Consider the following 20,719-nt stretch of genomic DNA (forward strand, 5'->3'; position numbering starts at 1 on the left):
TCTTCACAGATGAAAGCAGGTTCACACTGAGCACATGTGACAGAGTCTGGAGACGCCGTGGAGAACGTTCTGCTGCCTGCAACATCCTCCAGCATGACCATGTTGTGGGCTGGCATTTCTTTGGGTGGCCGCACAGCCCTCCATGTGCTCGCCAGAGGTAGCCTGACTGCCATTAGGTACCGAGATGAGATCCTCAGACCCCTTGTGAGACCATATGCTGGTGCGGTTGGCCCTGGGTTCCTCCTAATGCAAGACCATGCTAGACCTCATGTGGCTCGAGTGTGTCAGCAGTTCCTGCAAGAGGAAGGCATTGATGCTATGGACCGCCCGTTCCCCAGACCTGAATCCAATTGAGCACATCTGGGACATCATGTCTCGCTCCATCCACCAACGCCACATTGCACCACAGACTGTCCAGGAGTTGGCGGATGCTTTAGTCCAGGTCTGGGAGGAGATCCCTCAGGAGACCATCCGCCACCTCATCAGGAGCATGCCCAGGCGTTGTAGGGAGGTCATACAGGCACGTGGAGGCCACACACACTACTGAGCCTCATTTTGACTTGTTTTAAGGTTGGATCAGCCTGTAGTGTGGTTTTCCACTTTAATTTTGAGTGTGACTCCAAATCCAGACCTCCATGGGTTGATACATTTGATTTCCATTGATAATTCTTGTGAGATTTTGTTGTCAGCACATTCACATCAAGTATTTAATAAGATTATTTCATTCATTCAGATCTAGGATGTGTTATTTTAGTGTTCCCTTTATTTTTTTGAGCAGTGTATTTGGCTGACTGTTGTTAATATGAACACTTTTAAATATAATATTAATATGTATGTCTAAATGTTAACATTCTTTTATTGATATATGACAATGGTATAAGCTATAAAGTATGTGTTTTTATGTGTCCCCCCTCCCAGGGAGGCCCCAGTTTGGTCATATGGGGGAGATTGTGGACGGGGTGGACATGCGAGCGGAGGTGGCACTGCTCAGCAGGAACATACTAATCTATGGGGAGATGGAAAACACCTGCTATGGAAACAACTGGTGCCAGTTCTTTGGCCACGACACATACGGCGGACACATCAAGGTGTGTGCTTATGTAACAGTGTGTAACTGTGAGTATAGGGTCTGTGTTGAACCTTGAGCCTGCCCTGTGCATTTCAGCCTGAGTTAAATGCTTATTTAATGCCATTCAGTCTAGTGTAATCATGTTGAACATTACCATATTGCTGTGGCGGAGGGTCATTAGAGCATTCAGCAGATGCTGAATGACTGAGGACATTCAGCATTCACACATGATATAACAACATGTAATGTTCATTAGGCACCTAATTGAAGAAAACAGACAGAAACAGGGAGGAACTACCAATAAGAAATGTTGGTTTTAAAAATGTTGGTTGCATATGTTTTCCGTTGCATGCCCTAATGAACACAACCCAGGGACCACTCAGAGAGAGAGGGGGCATGGATGAACAACACTCACTACTCTTAATGTTTTGTGTTTCAGTATAGTAATTCTTTGTTCTTTTTTACTCTGTATATTTCAAACCCCCACTGAGCACACAAACCTCAGTCACTCTCAAACACTTACTCAGACCAACGTCAATACACACACCCCTCCCTCACACACACACATTCTCTGTGTCCGTGATGCACAAGTACAATATTTGCTCTGTATAATGTGTTACATACTCATGCTCCCTTCTGATAAATACATAATAACATTCCTCTTGCCTTATGTAAGCAGCCCCTTTGCAGTAAATGGAAAAACCCTTGTTACTTGACTGTAGAGAGTTCTGTCCAAGTGTAGTGTGTGAGTTTGGTTGAGTGAATGAGTGAGTTTCAGTTAGCTTGAGGGATTGGCCAATATCTCCTTAACACAAAACAGAATGTGGAAAAGGCCATATACCTAAGACAGACCTCCCTGAGTTTACTGCATGTGTTAGTGTCTATTTGCTCATTAGGCCATATTTGTGTGTGTCTCTCTCTCTCTCTCTCTCTCTCTCTCTCTCTCTCTCTCTGTCTCTGTCTCTCTCTCGCTCTGTATAGCATTGTTTGTGCTCAGATCATCTCAGTTTTTGCACGATCTTCCATTTATCAACAGATGTAACTGTAAACTAGAACCATCAATAGATCAACAGAACCAGAGTAATATGATACACACAGCACAGCTTACTCTTCTCTCTCTCTACCTCAATTCTCCTCAGATATTTGGGAACTTCACCTCGGTGCACCTGTCCCACGTGGAGCTGAGGAACATGGGGCAGCAGGAGCAGGGCCGCTACCCGCTCCACTTCCACCGCTGTGGGGACGTTGACTGGCGAGGAGGCTACCGGGAACCAGCCTACGTGGACGGCCTCTCCATCCACCACTCCTTCTCCCGCTGCATCACCATCCACGCCACCAACGGCCTGCTGGTGTGTGTATGTGTGTGTGTGTGTGCTGTATGTGTGTCAGGGCTGGGGTCAATTGAAGGCAGTCAATTCAGGAAGTGATTTTAATTTAAAATTCAAAAGTGGAAAAACCTTTTGAAATAAATTGCTTCTACTTCTCAGTTTATTGATAAGTCATTGAAAATAGATGTAATTTAAGTTTACTTCATGAATTGACTGTCTTAAATTCTAATTGACTCCAGCCTTGGTGTATGTGCCGTATGTGTGATGATAAAACTTGGGGAAATGAGGACCATATGACGCCAGTCATTAAATAAATTCATGTCAAATGCATTGAAGTGAATCGACCAACATTCAGATAACATGATGCAGCAACTCCAAGCTGCTTTCCTGCTCTGCTCGTGTCTCTGGTGTTGAACGTTTCCCAAATGTTTCTCCTCCCCAGGTGAAGGACACTGTGGGCTATGACACCCTGGGTCACTGTTTCTTCCTGGAGGACGGGATAGAGCAGAGGAACACATTCTTCCACAACCTGGGTTTGTTGACCCGACCGGGAACGCTCCTGCCCACCGACCGCAACGAGACCATGTGCACCAGCATCCGAGACAAAGTGTTCAAGAACTACACGCCTTCACCGAGCATGGAGTGCAAGTAAGACCTTGAGAGAAGACAAAGGGTTCATGTCCTCTGTGTGAGAGTGATAGGGCCATCTTATCCCTGCAAAAACAACCACCCCGCTGCATGGGATGTGTTTCTGTTTCTGGGGGAGGTTGAAAAGGAGGTCTGTTTGGGGAGCATCAGGTGCAGTTTTTGGAGGACTGTGTGTGTGTGAGAGAGAGAGAGAGAACGTGTGCGTGTGTGTGTTGGCAGAACTGTCCCTGTACAGGATTTATGTGGGAGAGGTGGATTATTCCATGGATAACAGGAGTCACTGTTCTTATTAAATTAATAGATCTTGATATTAACAATCAGTTAGCCTGGAGACATCTCCTCTAATGCCCTTTCATCCTCCCTGTGTGTGTGTGTGTGTGTGTGTGTGTGTGTGTCTGTCTGTGTCTGCTCGGTGTGTGTGTGTTTGTTTTAGGGCAGTGTCTACGTTCTGGATCGCCAACCCCAATAATAACCTCATAAGCAACGCTGCTGCTGGCTCCCAGGTATGACTGCCAACCAACAAAACAACACTGTTTAATAATGAATGAATAACGATCAGCAGGGGACTGAGACTGTACATCTGGTGAGGCTGCCCCCACCATCCCATCCCAGACATCATTCATTATCTTTTTGATCTCATGGATGGTCAGTCCTTATATCCATAGCTCTATCTATGAAATCTCCAGCCCATTGCTCAGCTGCTTTGGGCATTTTGTTGTTGTTTGAATTATGAACTGCAGCTTTATGGTTTAGCCACTCATAAGGATCTAAGGCTGTGGCTTACCGGTTCATCTCATGTGATGATGTGATAAATCTGGGGAGATATTGGGTTCTTACTTTTACATCAACCGCAATAAATGATGGCTTCAACCAGGAGATAAAGTTAAACATCAAGACCTTACTATTTTAGTTCAAGCACCATTGTATCAATGTGCCTGTGCAGTACTCAATGACAGTACTCTCTCTGTGCAGTTCTCTCTCTCTCTCTCAGACCTGCTGTCTCGACCTCTGAATCCTCGGCTATGAAAAGCAAACATTTACTCCTGAGGTGCTGACCTGTTGCACCCTCTATAACCACTGATTATTATTTGACCCTGCTGGTCATCCTATGAACATTTTGAAGAATGATCTGGCCTTAATGGCCATGTACTCTTTAAAATCTCCACCTGGCACAGCCAGAAGAGGACTAGCCACCCCTCAGAGGCTGGTTCCTCTCTAGGTTTCTTCCTAGGTTCCTGCCTTTCTAGGGAGTTTTTCCTAGCCACTGTGCTTCTATATCTGCATTGCTTGCTCTTTGGGGTTTTAGGCTCGGTTTCTGTATAAGCACTTTGTGACATCTGCTGATGTAAAAAGGGCTTATAAATACATTTGATTGATTATTACTCGAGGATCATTATTCTTTCACTCCATTGTCAAAGCCACTTTCTATTATTCTTATTCTCATTTTCCTCCCCCATGTCATCCTAAAGGATGCTGGGATATGGTATGTGTTCCACAGCTCATCCACGGGGGACTCTCATGGGCTGGTTCCAGAGACCCGGGCAGAGCTGACCCCGCTGGGGATCTTCTACAACAACCGTGTGCACTCCAACTTTAAGGTACCACTCACTGGCAGCACTGTGTAAAAGACAAACACACTGGTTCTGTGTGGCTCAGCTGGTAAAAGCATGGCGCTAACAACACCAAGATCTTGGAATGAAATTCCCACAGGGATCACATACACAAAGTAGTAAGAGCTCTTCCAATTGTAGAGGAAATAATGCGTGTGGTAGAAAAACAGGTGCAAAAATAAGTGAAAACCAAGTTGCATTGGTTAAATCAAGTAGGTAAGTAGAATCAGGTGGGTAAATAATTAGCTATCAAATGAACCAATCAAAGGAGAGAGCGTTAGGAAAGAGTTTGGGCTGGACTGATAAATAGAGATAAGAAACCTGGTCAGTTTGGTGTTACCCATCCAGGTGAATGCAAAGCACACCATGCAGAGAGGAAAGGAGATCTCAGAGGACATCAGGACGAGGGTAGTGAGAGCACATCAGTCTGGGGAAGGCTATAAAATCATCTCAAAAATATTTGAGCTCCATCAGTCCACTGTGAGGCAAATAATTTACAAATGGAGAGCATTTAACATGACAGCATCTCAGCCTAGATGTGGACGCCATTCCAAAATATCCCCAAGAGCCACAAGAACAATAATAAATCAGGTAAAAGCCAACCCAAACATAACATCTAGAGATTTGCAGACCTCCTTTGCTGCATCTCAGGTAACTGTGCATGCTTCAACAATAAGAACACTGAATCGAAATGCCATTCATGGGAGGGTTGCTAGGAAGAAGCCTCTGCTGTCACAAAATAACCAAACTTTGCCAGAGACCACCTGGACAAACCTGAAGGTTTCTGGAAGTCCATTCTCTGGACCGATGAGTCCAAAATATATTGTTCTTGTGGCTTCGGGACAGGTCTCTGAATGTCCTTGAGAGGCCCAGCCAGAGCCCGGACTTGAACCCGATTGAACATCTCTGGAGAGACCTGAAAATAGCTGTGCAGCAACGCTCCCCATCCAACCTGACAGAGCTTGAGAGGATCTGTAGAGAAGAAGGGGAGAAACTCCCCAAATACAGGTGTGCCAAGCTTGCAGCGTCATACCCAAGAAGACTCAAGGCTGTAATCGCTGCCAAAGGTGCTTCAACAAAGTACTGAGTAAAGGGTCTGAATACTTATGTAAATGTTATATTTCTGTTTTTTATTTTTAATATATTTGCAAACATTTCTTGTGTGTAGTTTGATGAGGAAAAAAACTATTTAATAAATTGTAGAATAAGGCTGTAACGTAACAAAACGTGGAAATAGTCAAGGGGTCTGAATACTTTCTGAATTCACTGTTTATACCTGTGGTATATACACAGTCTCATTGCATTGCATTCACACTTGAACTGCACATTGCACACTACACTCTTAAATCTCATACATTTGACAATATATCTGTTTTACAGAGATGCTACTGTGTACTATTACGACACTCACATGAAAAACATGTAAAACTGTCCTACTCCTTTATGGGGGGGGGGCTGCCGTTTCACTGAAAAACGAATGAAGGTTTGTGCCTTTAAGTCCCTATTTGTGACAGTAGTTCCCATACCTGTTTGTGTTACCCAGGCTGGGCTCTTCATTGATAAAGGTGTGAAGACCACCAATGCCAGTGCTGCAGACCCCCGGGAGTACCTGTGTCTGGACAACAACGCCAGGTAAGAATACAGGTCAAACTACATTGCATTTAGAATGCACAGGAAATGTTACGAAATGGGCGAACTAGTCAGTTTTTCTGTGCTGGTCACACAGAATTAAATTTCGACATGCAGTGATCAATCGTTTGGATCAATCATTGTCTATATACAGTGCTGCTTGAATGTATGTAAACCCTACAGGGCTGGTCATTATTTTGCTATAAAATATTAAAATAAATCCTTATCTAAAGACATTCCAAGTAAATGACAGAAACCAAAAAATATGATATTTGTATTGTTTATTTAACAAAAGTGGTTTATTTAACAGAAACTCAGATTTGATGTGTGCAAAAATATGTGAACCCCTTCCGTCAATAGCTTGTGGCACCTCCATTAGCAGCGATAACTTGGACTAAATGTCTCCTATAGCCAGTAACCAGTCTCTGACATCTGTTTTGAGGGATTTTTGCCCACTCCTCCTTACAGAACTCAGCCAATTGAGTGAGGTTTGAGGGTGTCTGGCATGAACTGCCCGCTTCAGGTCCTGCCACAGCATCTCGATTGGATTTAGGTCAGGACTTTGACTTGGCCAATCCAAAACACAAATCTTCTTTCTCCTGAGCCATTCTTTGGTAGATTTGCTTGAATGCTTTGTGTTGTTGTCTTGTTGGAAGACCCATTTTCGGCCCAGCTTTAGCTCCTTGACTGATGGCCTGACGTTCTGTTCAAAAATCTCCTGGTACACCTCAGAATTCATGGTTCCCTTAATCATGTGGAGTCGTCCCGGTCCAGAGGAGGAAAAGCAGCCCCAGATCTTGACATTCCCACCACCATGCTTGACTGTTGGGATAAGGTTATTTTGGTGGTAGGCGTATTGGGTTTTCGCTAAACATAGCAGTGTTGATTGTGACCAAAAAGGTCAATTTTGGACTCATCGGTCCAGAGAATGGACTTCCAGAAACCTTCAGGTTTGTCCAGGTGGTCTCTGGCAAAGTTTGGTTATTTTGTGACAGCAGAGGCTTCTTCCTAGCAACCCTCCCATGAATGGCATTTCGATTCAGTGTTCTTATTGTTGAAGCATGCACAGTTACCTGAGATGCAGCAAAGGAGGTCTGCAAATCTCTAGATGTTATATTTGGGTTGGCTTTTACCTGATTTATTATTGTTCTTGTGGCTCTTGGGGATATTTTGGAATGGCGTCCACATCTAGGCCGAGTTGCTGTCATGTTAAATGCTCTCCATTTGTAAATTATTTGCCTCACAGTGGACTGATGGAGCTCAAATATTTTTGAGATGATTTTATAGCCTTCCCCAGACTGATGTGCTCTCACTACCCTCGTCCTGATGTCCTCTGAGATCTCCTTTCCTCTCTGCATGGTGTGCTTTGCATTCATTTACATTACATTTTAGTCATTTAGCAGACTCTCTTATCCAGAGCGACTTACAGTTAGTGAATACATAAAAAAAAAAAAAAAAAAATTACACTGGCCCCCCGTGGGAATCGAACCCACAACCCTGGCGTTGCAAACGCCATGCTCTATCAACTGAGCTACATCCCTGCCGGCCATTCCCTCCCCTACCCTGGACCAATTGTGCGCCGCCCATGAGTCTCCCGGTCGCGGCCGGCTGCGACAGAGCCTGGATTCGAACCAGGATCTCTAGTGGCACAGTTAGCACTGCGATGCAGTGCCTTAGACCACTGCGCCACTCAGGAGTACACTCAGGAGTACATTCACCTGGATGGGTAACACCAAACTGACCAGGTTTCTTATCTCTATTTATCAGTCCAGCCCAAACTCTTTCCTAACGCTCTCTCCTTTGATTGGTTCATTTGATAGCTAATTATTTACCCACCTGATTCTACTTACCTACTTGATTTAACCAATGCAACTTGGTTTTCACTTATTTTTGCACCTGTTTTTCTACCACACGCATTATTTCCTCTACACCAACATATGGTATTGGTAAATATAAACCTGTTATGTCAGATCAAAAGGCTGGTTCTGATTTAAATGAAGATTTCATGGTTAGTATCTATCTGTACAGCACTTAGATGGTCTGTAGTTTATATGGTATGGTCTGTACTGGACTTGGATAGTCTGTACTGGTCTGTACTCTCCTTGTACAGTATTCTGGAGGGTCTGGCAGGTTTGTGTTTACAGACAAAACAAGGCTCCACAGATAGTTTCCACTCTGCAGCAGTCTGTCCAAATACAAGTCTCTGCTTCAACAGATGGAAGGAAAATAGCTTACGCCCTCTAAGACCACTGCCCATGCTGTGTGTGTGTGTTTAGTGGTTGTGTGTGAAGGTGAGGACTGAGATTGTGTGTGTGTAGTGTTTGTCTGTGGGTATTTTCTAAGAGTGTTGTGTGTCAGATCGAGAGTGTATGTGTGTTTCTATACTCATAATACACGTGGATCAGGTTCCGTCCACATGAGAATGCAGACCCAAACCAGCCGCGGGTGGCTGCTCTCATCGACACACTCATCGCCTTTAAGAACAACGACCTCGGAGCCTGGATACGTGGCGGTGACATTACCATTCAGAACTCTGGGTGAGTGCTGTGATGTCATCTCATTGAGCCCATGATGAATGTGGTTACTGTATCATTGTTCATCAATGTGCTGTGCAGTAGTCACATCTCATGGATTCTCTATTCCATTTCCCTGTATGATTCACAAAGAGAAGAGTGTCTCAGGAGTTACTATAGCAACTTACATTAGAATTAGTAGTTAGCATGCTATGCTAACATATAAACAAGTGGCCATCTCGGATGAGGCAAAGGGCCAGGAGTTCCTCTTTCTCAGTCCTCAAGGCTATGGATGACATTGAACTGGTGACTCCTCCACTGCTGGGTTAGCCCTACTCAGTGGAGCTCTCAAACAGTGCACATCGCAATGCAGAATGAATGATACGTTAATTCTCTCTGGTTATAGATTTGCAGACAATGGGGTGGGACTCTCCTTTGCGAGGTATGTACCAAGGCTCCTGTGTCTGTTTCTACACTTGTGTGTCTGTCTGTACATTCATAACACCCCCACCACCTATACACATACACTTATGCTCAAAAACACATCCTGTCCCTTTCCTCTCCCTCCGTCAGTGACGGTAGTTATCCCAAGGACGAGGGTTCCAGTCAGGAAGTGACTCAGTCTCTGTTTGTGGGAGAGAGCCGGAACCGTGGCTTCAATGGAGGCCAGAACAAGTACTGGGGCCAGGGAGGAGCAGACGGCAAGATGAGGACACTACCCAGGAACAGGTGTGTGTGTGTGAAAGAAATACTGTAATAAAAAAACTGTAGATAGTGTTGGAGAGGTGCATTGCTCTTGGAGGGGAAGTACTGCTTTGACTAACTTCCTGTAATAGGATGAATGGTTTTGCAGTGTTTCAATCACTTCTGTATTTCCTGAAAACCGACTTCCTCCATCCGCGTAGTAAGCCGCCTTTGATAAACAATGACTGAAAGAAAAAAAAATAATCAAAGCGTTGCTTACAGTCGTTTACATTTTAGTCATTTAGCAGACGCTCTTATCCAGTGAGTGCATATATTTTCATACTGGCCCCCTGTGGGAAACGAACCCACAACCCTGGCGTTGCAAGCGCCATGCTCTACCAACTGAACTACAGGGGACTACAGTCATCAATGAGAAATTAGAGTCTGGGAAACAGTCAGTCAGTCACGGAGAACAGTTGCGGAGGAGCACTCGGATCAGGGACAGGGAGCAGGCTGTAACCCACCCACCCACAGTCAGAGCCGGTCCTCTGGCTCGGGTTCATTAAGGTATGTAACGGAAAATGTTTTTAAACGTTTTTTTCAGTAGAAAAAAAAGAGAGAGCATTGAACGTTTATTGGGATGACTCTTGTCCTTGTGGAAGAACTGAGCGATTTCCGCTAGATGGGCCAGCTGCAAAGTCAAAATTGGCTATATTGTAAAACATTCATGAAAACTAAAATGTGCTTTTTGGTCTTAATTTAAGGTTAGGGTGTGGCATTATTGTTAGCAGTGTAGTTAATGTTAAGGTTATGGTTAGGTTTAAAATCAGATTTGATCAAATTAAATGTTATTTGTCACATGCGCCAAATACAGCAGGTGTAGACCTTACCATTAAATGCTTACGAGCCGTTAACCAACAATGCAGAGTTTAAAAAAAGTAAGAAACATTTGCAAATAGACTAAAGGAAAAATTGTAACACAATAAAATAACAATAACGAGGCTGTATACAAGGGTACCGGTACCGAGTCAATGTGCAGGGGTACGGGTTAGTCGAGGTAATATGTACATTTAGGTAGGGGTAAAATGACTATGCATAGATAATAAACAGAGAATAGCAGCAGCGTATGTGAAGAAATGTGTGTGTGACATCAATATGTGTGTGTGTGTGTTGTAGTGTCAGTGTAATATGTGTGTGGTAGAGTCCAGTGAGTGTACATCAAGCCTGTGAAAGAGAGTCGGTGCAAAAAATATATAATAAATACGATTAAAATAAGGCGGTCAATGCAAATAGTCCGGGTAGCCATTTGATTAACTATTCAGCAGTCTTATGACTTGGGGGTAGAAGCTGTTAAGGAGCCTTTTATAGAGGTCCTGGATGGCAGGAAGCTCGGCCCCAGTGATGTACTGGGCTGTACTCACTACCCTCTGTAGCGCCTTGAGGTCGGATGCAGAGCAGTTGCCATACCAAGCAGTGATGCAACCAGTCAGGATGCTCTTGATGGTGCAGCTGTCGAACGTTTTGAGGATCTGAGGACCCATGCCAAATCTTTTCAGCCTCCTGAGGGGGAATAGGCGTTGTGTGCCCTCTTCACAACTATCTTGTTGTGGACCATGATCGATCCTTATTGATGTGGATACCAAGGATCCTGAAGCTCTCGACCAGATCCTCTACAGCCCTGTCGATGTAAATGGGGACGTGCTCGGTCCTCCTTTTCCTGTAGTCCACGATCAGCTCCTTTGTCTTGCTCACGTTGAGGGAGAGGTTGTTGTCCTGGCACAACACTGTCAGGTCTCTGGCCTCCTCCCTATAGGCTGTCTTATCGTCATCGGTGATCAGGCCTACCACCGTCGTGTCGTTGGCAAACTTAATGATGGTGTTGGAGTCGTGCGTGGCCACGCAGTCATGGGTGAACAGAGAGTACTGGAGGGGACTAAGCACGCACCCCTGAGGGGCCACCGTGTTGAGGGTCAGCGTGGTGGATGTGTTGTTGCCTACCCTCACCACCTGGGGACGGCCCGTCTGGAAGTCCAGGATCCAGTTGCAGAGGAAGGTGTTCAGTCCCAGGGTACTTCGCTTAGTGATAAGCTTGGAGGGCACTATGGTGTTGAACACTGAGCTGTAATCAATTAACAGCATTCTCAGGTAGGTGTTCCTTTTGTATTACAGACTGGGTCAGGGAGAGGTTGAAAATGTCAGTGAAGACACTTGCCCGCTGGTCAGTGCATGCTCTGAGTACGCAACAGCTGGTGCTCTCATGCATTGTTCAGTGTTGCTTGCCTCGACGCGAGCATAGAAGGGTTAATTGTCTGGGAGGCCCACGTCACTGGACAGCTTGCGGCTGGGTTTCCCTTTGTAATCGGGATAGTTGGCAAACTCTGCCACATCCGACGAGCGTCAGAGCCGGTGTAGTAGGATTCGATCTTAGTCCTGTATTGATGCTTTGCCTGTTTGTTGGTTCGGCGGAGGGCGTAATGGGATTTCGTATAAGCGTCCGGATTAGTGTCCCGCTCCTTGAAAGGGTCAGCTCTAGCCTTTAGCTCAGTGCAGATGTTGCCTGTAATCCATGGCTTCTGGTTGGGATATGTACGTACAGTTGAAGTCAGAAGTCATTAAAACTTGTTTTTCAACCACTCCACAAATTTCTTGTTAACAAACTATAGTTTTGGCAAGTCGGTTAGGACATCTACTTTGTGCATGACACAAGTCATTTTTCCAACAATTGTTTACAGACATATTATTTCACTTATAATTCACTGTTTCACAATTCCAGTGGGTCAGACATTTACATACACTAAGTTGACTGTGCCTTTAAACAGCTTGGAACATTCCAGAAAATCATATCATGGCTTTAGAAGCTTCTGATAGGCTAATTGACATAATTTGAGTCAATTGGAGGTGTACCTGTGGATGTATTGCAAGGCCTACCTTCAAACTCAGTGCCTCTTTGCTTGACATCATGGGAAAATCTAAAGAAATCAACCAAGACCTCAGAAAAAAAATGGTAGACCTCCACAAGTCTGGTTCATCCTTGGGAGCAATTTCCAAACGCCTGAAGGTACCACGTTCATCTGTACAAACAATAGTATGCAAGTATAAACACCATGGGACCACGCAGCCGTCATACCGCTCAGGAAGGAGACGTGTTCTGACTCCTAGAGATGAACGTACTTTGGTGCGAAAAGTGAAAATCAATCCCAGAACAACAGCAAAGGACCTTGTGAAGATGCTGGAGGAAACAGGTACAAAAGTTTCTATATCCACAGAAAAACTAGTCCTATATCGACATAACCTGAAAGGCTGCTCAGGAAGGAAGAAGCTACTGCTCCAAAACCGCCATAAAAAAGCCAGACTACGGTTTGCAACTGCACATGGGGACAAAGATTGTACTTTTTGGAGAAATGTCCTCTGGTCTGATGAAACAATAGATCTGAATAGAACTGTTTGGTCATAATGACCATTGTTATATTTGGAGGAAAAAGGGGGTTGCTTGCAAGCCGAAGAACACCATCCCAACCGTGAAGCACGGGGGTGGCAGCATCATGCTGTGGGGGTGCTTTGCTGCAGGAGAGACTGGTGCACTTCACAAAATAGATGGAATCATGAGGAAGGAAAATTATGTGGATATATTGAAGCAACATCTCAAGACATCAGTTCGGAAGTTAAAGCTTGGTTGCAAATGGGTCTTCCAAATGGACAATTGCCCCAAGCATACTTCCAAAGTTTTGGCAAAATGGCTTAAGGACAACAAAGTCAAGGTATTGGCGTGGCCATCACAAAGCCCTGACCTCAATCCTATAGAACATTTGTGGCTGGATGTTCTTTGGGTTGTGGACCATTTTTGATACACACAGGAAACTGTTGAGCGCGAGAAACTTAGCAGTGTTGCAGTTCTTGACACAAACCGGTGCGCCTGACACCTACTACCATACCCCGTTCAATGGCACTTAAATATTTTGTCTTGTCCATTCACACTCTTAATGGCACACATACACAATCCCATGTCTCAATTGTCTCCAAGGCTTCTTCAACCTGTCTCCTCCCCTTCAGCTACACTGATTGAAATGGATTTAACAAGTGACATCAATAAGGGATCATAGCTTTCACCTGGTCAGTCTGTCATGGAAAGAGCAGGTGTTCTTAATGTTTTGTACACTCAGTGTAGATGCCTTGGATCAGCTGATCCTGTCTTGAATGTAACGTGACATTTGTGGAAGTTCCATGTTTTGTTTGTGTTAGCTCGTTGTGACTATAGTTCATGTTTGTTGTGTGACTCTCACACTGATTTTCCAAAGGACGTTCCCGATCCGCGGCTTCCAGATCTACGACGGTCCTGTGCGGATCACCCAGAGCACGTTCCGAAATTACATCCCAACGACGGAGCGTTTCACCAGTGCGGTGGGCTTCAACCTAAAGAACACCTGGCAGCTCACGCCTCGCAACAACCTGTCCAAGCTCAGCTTCCAGCCCACTGTGAGTAACTAGCACATCACTCCACCTTTCATCCTGGAAGTGCACACTCATTCTCTGCCCCTCATACATTGAAAAGCATTGAATTGGTGCAAGCACGGTGGAGGGAGTTTCTGCTGTATTCCTTACACCAGTGAGTGCTTTCCTTTTAAATCCATGAGGGGGAGTTTATGAGTGCACACTTCGGGAGAAGGGCCATTGCCTCTTCTCTCTTGTTCTCAAATACTGACGTAATAATGATGTTACGAAAAATAAGTCTGATAAGAATATGTGTGATAATTATATCCGGACTCTGGTCCGGAAGCTAAATTCCTGCAATTCCATCCATTTTGCCATGGGGTTTTGTACTATGTATTTAAATACTGTATTCTAATATTTCTACTACTGTACATTGCATTTTAGTTTTTTTATTGATTTATTTCACCTTTATTTAACCAGGTAAGCCAGTTGAGAACAAGTTCTCATTTACAACTGCGACCTGGCCAAGATAAAGCAAAGCAGTACGATTAAAAACAACAACACAGAGTTACATATGGGGTAAAACAAAACATAAAGTCAAAAAAATACAACAGAAAATACAGTGGGGAAAAAAGGTATTTAGTCAGCCACCAATTGTGCAAGTTCTCCCACTTAAAAAGATGAGAGAGGCCTGTAATTTTCATCATAGGTACACGTCAACTATGACAGACAAATTGAGGAAAAAAAATCAAGAAAATCACATTGTAGGATTTTTAATGAAGTTATTTGCAAATTATGGTGGAAAATAAGTATTTGGTCACCTACAAACAAGCAAGATTTCTGGCTCTCATAGACCTGTAACTTCTTCTTTAAGAGGCTCCTCTGTCCTCCACTCGTTATCTGTATTAATGGCACCTGTTTGAACTTGTTATCAGTATAAAAGACACCTGTCCACAACCTCAAACAGTCACACTCCAAACTCCACTATGGCCAAGACCAAAGAGCTGTCAAAGGACAGCAGAAACAAAATTGTAGACCTGCACCAAGCTGGGAAGACTGAATCTGCAATAGGTAAGCAGCTTGGTTTGAAGAAATCAACTGTGGGAGCAATTATTAGGAAATGGAAGACATACAAGACCACTGATAATCTCCCTCGATCTGGGGCTCCTCGCAAGATCTCACCTCGTGGGGTCAAAATGATCACAAGAACGGTGAGCAAAAATCCCAGAACCACACGGGGGGACCTAGTGAATGACCTGCAGAGAGCTGGGACCAAAGTAACAAAGCCTACCATCAGTAACACACTACGCCGCCAGGGACTCAAATCCTGCAGTGCCAGACGTGTCCCCCTGCTTAAGCCAGTACATGTCCAGGCCCGTCTGAAGTTTGCTAGAGTGCATTTGGATGATCCAGAAGAGGATTGGGAGAAAGTCATATGGTCAGATAAAACCAAAATATAACTTTTTGGTAAAAACTCAACTCGTCGTGTTTGGAGGACAAAGAATGTTGAGTTGCATCCAAAGAACACCATACCTACTGTGAAGCATGGGGGTGGAAACATCATGCTTTGGGGCTGTTTTTCTGCAAAGGGACCAGGACAACTGAACCGTGTAAAGGAAAGAATGAATGGGGCCATGTATCGTGAGATTTTGAGTGAAAACCTCCTTCCATCAGCAAGGGGATTGAAGATGAAACGTGGCTGGGTCTTTCAGCATGACAATGATCCCAAACACACCGCCTGGGCAACGAAGGAGTGGCTTCGTAAGAAGCATTTCAAGGTCCTGGAGTGGCCTAGCCAGTCTCCAGATCTCAACCCCATAGAAAATCTTTGGAGGGAGTTGAAAGTCTGTGTTGCCCAGCGACAGCACCAAAACATCACTGCTCTAGAGGAGATCTGCATGGAGGAATGGGCCAAAATACCAGCAACAGTGTGTGAAAACCTTGTGAAGACTTACAGAAAACGTTCGACCTGTGTCATTGCCAACAAAGGGTATATAACAAAGTATTGAGAAACTTTTGTTATTGACCAAATACTTATTTTCCACCATAATTTGCAAATAAATTCATTAAAAATCCTACAATGTGATTTTCTGGAATTTATTTTCTTATTTTGTCTGTCATAGTTGACGTGTACCTATGATGAAAATTACAGGCCTCTCTCATCTTTTTAAGTGGGAGAACTTGCACAATTGGTGGCTGACTAAATACTTTTTCCCCCACTGTATATATACAGTGTGTGCAAATGTAGCAAGTTATGGAGGTAAGGCAATAAATAGGCTATAGTGCAAAATAATTACAATTAGTATTAACACTGGAATGATAGATGTGCAAGAGATTATGTGCAAATTGAGATACTGGGGTGCAAATGAGCAAAATAAATAATAATATAGGGATGAGGTAGTTGGGTGGGCTAATTTCAGATGGGCTGTGTACAGGTGCAGTGATCGGTAAGGTGCTCTGACAACTGATGCTTAAAGTTAGTGAGGGAGATAAGTCTCCAGCTTCAGAGATTTTTGCAATTCGTTCCAGTCATTGGCAGCAGAGAACTGGAAGGAATGGCGGCCAAAGGAGGTGTTGGCTTTGGGGATGACCAGTGAGATATACCTGCTGGAGCGCATACTACGGTTGGGTGTTGCTATGGTGACCAATGAGCTAAAATAAGGTGGGGATTTGCCTAGCCCTGATTTATAGACGACCTGGAGCCAGTGGGTTTGACGACGAACATGTAATGAGGACCAGCCAACAAGAGCGTACAGGTCACTGTGGTGGATAGTGTATGGGGCTTTGGAGACAAAACGGATGGCACTGTGATAGACTACATCCAATTTGCTGAGTAGAGTGTTGGAGGCTATTTTGTAAATGACATCGCCGAAGTCAAGGATCGGTAGGATAGTCAGTTTAACGAGGGCATGTTTGGCAGCATGAGTGAAGGAGGCTTTGTTGCGAAATAGGAAGCCGATTCTGGATTTAACTTTGGATTGGAGATTCTTAATGTGAGTCTGGAAGGAGAGTTTAGTCTAACCAGACACCTAGGTATTTGTAGTTGTCCACATACTCTAGGTCAGACCCGTCGAGAGTAGTGATTCTAGTCGGGTGGGCGGGTGCCAGCAGCGTTCGATTGAAGAGCATGCATTTAGTTTTACTAGTGTTTAAGAGCAGTTGGAGGCTACTGAAGGAGTGTTGTATGGCGTTGAAGCTCGTTTGGAGGTTTGTTAACACAGTGTCCAATGAAGCGCCACGTATATTCCAAATGGTGTCGTCTGCGTAGAGGTGGATCTGAGAGTCACCAGCAGCAAGAGCGACATCATTGATATACACGGAGAAAAGAGTCGGCCCAAGAATTGAACCTTGTGGCACCCCCATAGAGACTGCCATAGGTCCAGACAACAGGCCCTCCGATTTGACACACTGAACTCTATCTGAGAAGTAGTTGGTGAACCAGGCGAGGCAGTCATTTGAGAAACCAAGGCTATTTAGTCTGCCAATAAGAATGCGGTGGTTGACAGAGTCGAAAGCCTTGGCCAGGTCAATGAAAACGGCTGCACAGTACTGTCTATTATCGATCGCGGTTATACTATCGTTTAGGACCTTGAGCGTGGCTGAAGTGTACCCATGACCAGCTCGGAAACCGGATTGCATAGCGGAGATGGTACGGTGGGATTCGAAATGGTCAGTGATCTGTTTGTTAACTTGGCTTTCAAAAACTTTCGAAAGGCAGGGCAGGATGGATATAGGTCTGTAACAGTTTGGATCTAGAGTGTCACCCCCTTTGAATAGGGGGATGACCGCGGCAGCTTTCCAATCTCTGGGGATCTCAGACATTACGAAAGAGAAGTTGAACAGGCTAGTAATAGGGGTTGCGACAATTTCGGCGGCTAGTTTTAGAAAGAAAGGGTCCAGATTGTCTAGCCCAGCTGATTTATAGGGGTCCAGATTGTGCAGCTCTTTCAGAACATCAGCTGTTTCAGAACATCAGCTGTCTGATGATAGTTACACTGTTTATGCACACCATTTATGTATATATATATATATATATATATATATATATATATATATATATATATATATATATATATATATATATATATATATATATATATATTTATTTATTTATTACTGGATTTTTTACATAGCTCACCCTATATCATTCTTAGTATATTCATCCGGTGTATACAGTTGAAGTCGAAAGTTTACATACACTTAGATTGGAGCCATTAAAACTCGTTTTTACATTTTTTGTCATTTAGCAGACGCTCTTATCCAGAGCGACTTACAGTTAGTGAGTGCATACATTTTCATACTGGCCCCCCGTGGGAATCGAACCCACAACCCTGGCGTTGCAAGTGCCATGCTCTACCAACTGAGCTACAGGAGGTTTTTCAACCACTCCACACATTTCTTGTTTTCAAACTATAGCTTTGGCAAGTCGGTTAGGACATCTACTTTGTGCATGACACAAGTAATTTTTCCAACAATTGTTTACAGACAGATTATTTCACTTATAATTCACTGTATCACAATTCCAGTGGATCAGAAGTTTACATACACTAAGTTGACTGTGCCTTTAAACAGCTTGGAAAATTCCAGAAAATGATGTCATGGCTTTAGAAGCTTCTGAAATGCTAATTGACATCATTTGAGTCAATTGGAGGTGTACCTGTGGATGTATTTCAAGGCCTACCTTCAAACTCAGTGCCTCTTTGCTTGACATCATCATGGGAAAATGAAAAGAAATCAGCCAAGACCTCAGAAAAAGAATTGTAGACCTCCAGAAGTCTGGTTCATCCTTGGGAGCAATTTCCAAACGCCTGAAGGTACCACGTTCATCTGTACAAACAATAGTACACAAGTATAAACACCATGGGACCACGCAGCCGTCATACCGCTCAGGAAGGAGACGCGTTCTGTCTCCTCGAGATGAACGTACTTTGGTGCGAAAAGTGAAAATCAATACCAGAACAACAGCAAAGGACCTTGTGAAGATGCTAGAGGAAACAGGTACAAAATTATCTTGATCCACAGTAAAACGAGTCCTATATCGACATAACCTGAAAGGCCGCTCAGCAAGGAAGAAGCCACTGCTCCAAAACCGCCATAAAAAAGCCAGACTACGGTTTGCAACTGCACATGGGGACAAAGATCGTACTTTTTGGAGAAATGTTTGGCCATAATGACCATTGTTATGTTTGGAGGAAAAAGGGGGTTGCTTGCAAGCCGAAGAACACCATCCCAACCGTGAAGCATGGGGGTGGCAGCATTATGCTGTGGGGGTGCTTTGCTGCAGGAGGGACTGGTGCACTTCACAAAATAGCTGGCATCATGAGGAAGGAAAATTATGTGGATATATTGAAGCAACATCTCAAGACATCAGTCAGAAAGTTAAAGCTTGGTCGCAAATGGGTCTTCCAAATGGACAATGACCCCAAGCATACTTCCAAAGTTGTGGCAAAATGGCTTAAGGACAACAAAGTCAAGGTATTGGAGTGGCCATCCCAAAGCCCTGACCTCAATCCTATAGAAAATTTGTGGGCAGAGCTGAAAAAGCGTGTGTGAGCAAGGAGGCCTACAAACCCAGCTTGTGGAAGGCTACCCTACACGTTTGACCCAAGTTATACAATTTAAAGGCAATGCTACCAAAAACTTCTGTCCCACTGGGAATGTGATGAAATAAATAAAAGCTTAAATAAATAATTATCTCTACTATTATTCTGACATTTCACATTCTTAAAATAAAGTGGTGATCCTAACTGACCTAAAACATGGAATGTTTACTACGATTAAATGTCAGGAATTGTGAAAAACAGAGTTTTTAAATGTATTTTGCTAAGGTGTATGTAAACTTCCGACTGTATACGTACAGATTGCATTACTGTTACAGTGCTATTTGGATTCATTGGATTTGTTCCGACATTTAAAGATTTCAATTTGTAATTGTTTTATTATTATTTGTATTATTTGTTTGACATTTTACTGCATTGTTTGGAGCTAGGAACATAAGCATTTATCTGCATCCACTATAACATTTTCTTCACTGTGTACGTGACCAATAAACTTTTATTTGATACGATTTGATTTGATAAAGGTTACTGACTGAAACATTAGTGTCTATGGAATTTTCCTTTGCCAAATCAGGCAAAATAACCATCTGAAACTTCTGTCTGCTTGTTTGCACATTGTCATAATTCCGTTCTGATGGACCTAGTTTAGATTCTGTGCCTCCTGTGTTTACATTGACAGCTTTGATTTTGAAATGCAGGGATCAGACACTGTTTTCCTGCATGCTCTCTTTCCCTCCGTCTGTTTCCTTTTTGCCTGTTGGTTCTGTTGTCCTGCAACACAACAGAGAGCTCAGAGTTACTGAGTTGGCACTTTACTGGAACTAGTGGTGGGGTGGAGACCCCATGCTGAGAGATGGGGAGAGCGAGGGGGAGGTTCTTGATGAAAGTCATTCTGAATTGGAGTGCCCTCTAGTGTCGGGGATGTGGTGACAAGCTCAACTCAATTTTTCAAGCTTGACTCAACTCAAAATATCCCTTTTCAAAATGGCTTTTAAGGACTTCTGTTGAACGCTCTTCTCTGACACCTGGGTTGAATTCATTAGGAACGTTTTGCTACGGTCTATATTAATGAAACAACCTTAACATACATTCAATCAAATGTATTTATAAAGCCCTTTTTTTATCAGCAGATGTCACGAAGTGCTATACAGAAACTCAGCCTAAAATCCCAAACAGCAAGCAATGCAGATGTAGAAGCACGGTGGCTAGGAAAAACTCCCTAGAAAGGCAGAAACCTAGGAAGAAACCTAGA

General features: G+C 43.7%; 1 protein-coding gene across 1 annotated transcript in view; it reads left to right on the forward strand.

Annotated features, from left to right (window-relative positions):
* LOC311117563 (cell surface hyaluronidase-like) overlaps window positions 1-20,719 on the forward strand; it is a 40,482-nt gene that overhangs the window by 15,061 nt on the left and 4,702 nt on the right. The window contains exons 7-16 of the mRNA XM_084192494.1: window positions 919-1,088; window positions 2,209-2,418; window positions 2,840-3,045; window positions 3,479-3,548; window positions 4,515-4,643; window positions 6,199-6,287; window positions 8,690-8,821; window positions 9,204-9,239; window positions 9,371-9,526; window positions 13,777-13,954. Of these exons, the coding sequence (XP_084048620.1) occupies window positions 919-1,088; window positions 2,209-2,418; window positions 2,840-3,045; window positions 3,479-3,548; window positions 4,515-4,643; window positions 6,199-6,287; window positions 8,690-8,821; window positions 9,204-9,239; window positions 9,371-9,526; window positions 13,777-13,954 (1,376 nt within the window). The remainder of the gene's footprint in view (window positions 1-918; window positions 1,089-2,208; window positions 2,419-2,839; window positions 3,046-3,478; window positions 3,549-4,514; window positions 4,644-6,198; window positions 6,288-8,689; window positions 8,822-9,203; window positions 9,240-9,370; window positions 9,527-13,776; window positions 13,955-20,719) is intronic.

This window comes from Coregonus lavaretus (genome assembly GCF_964263955.1).
Source record: "Coregonus lavaretus genome assembly, contig: HAP1_SCAFFOLD_205, whole genome shotgun sequence".
In the NCBI taxonomy this organism is placed as follows: Eukaryota; Metazoa; Chordata; class Actinopteri; order Salmoniformes; family Salmonidae; genus Coregonus; species Coregonus lavaretus.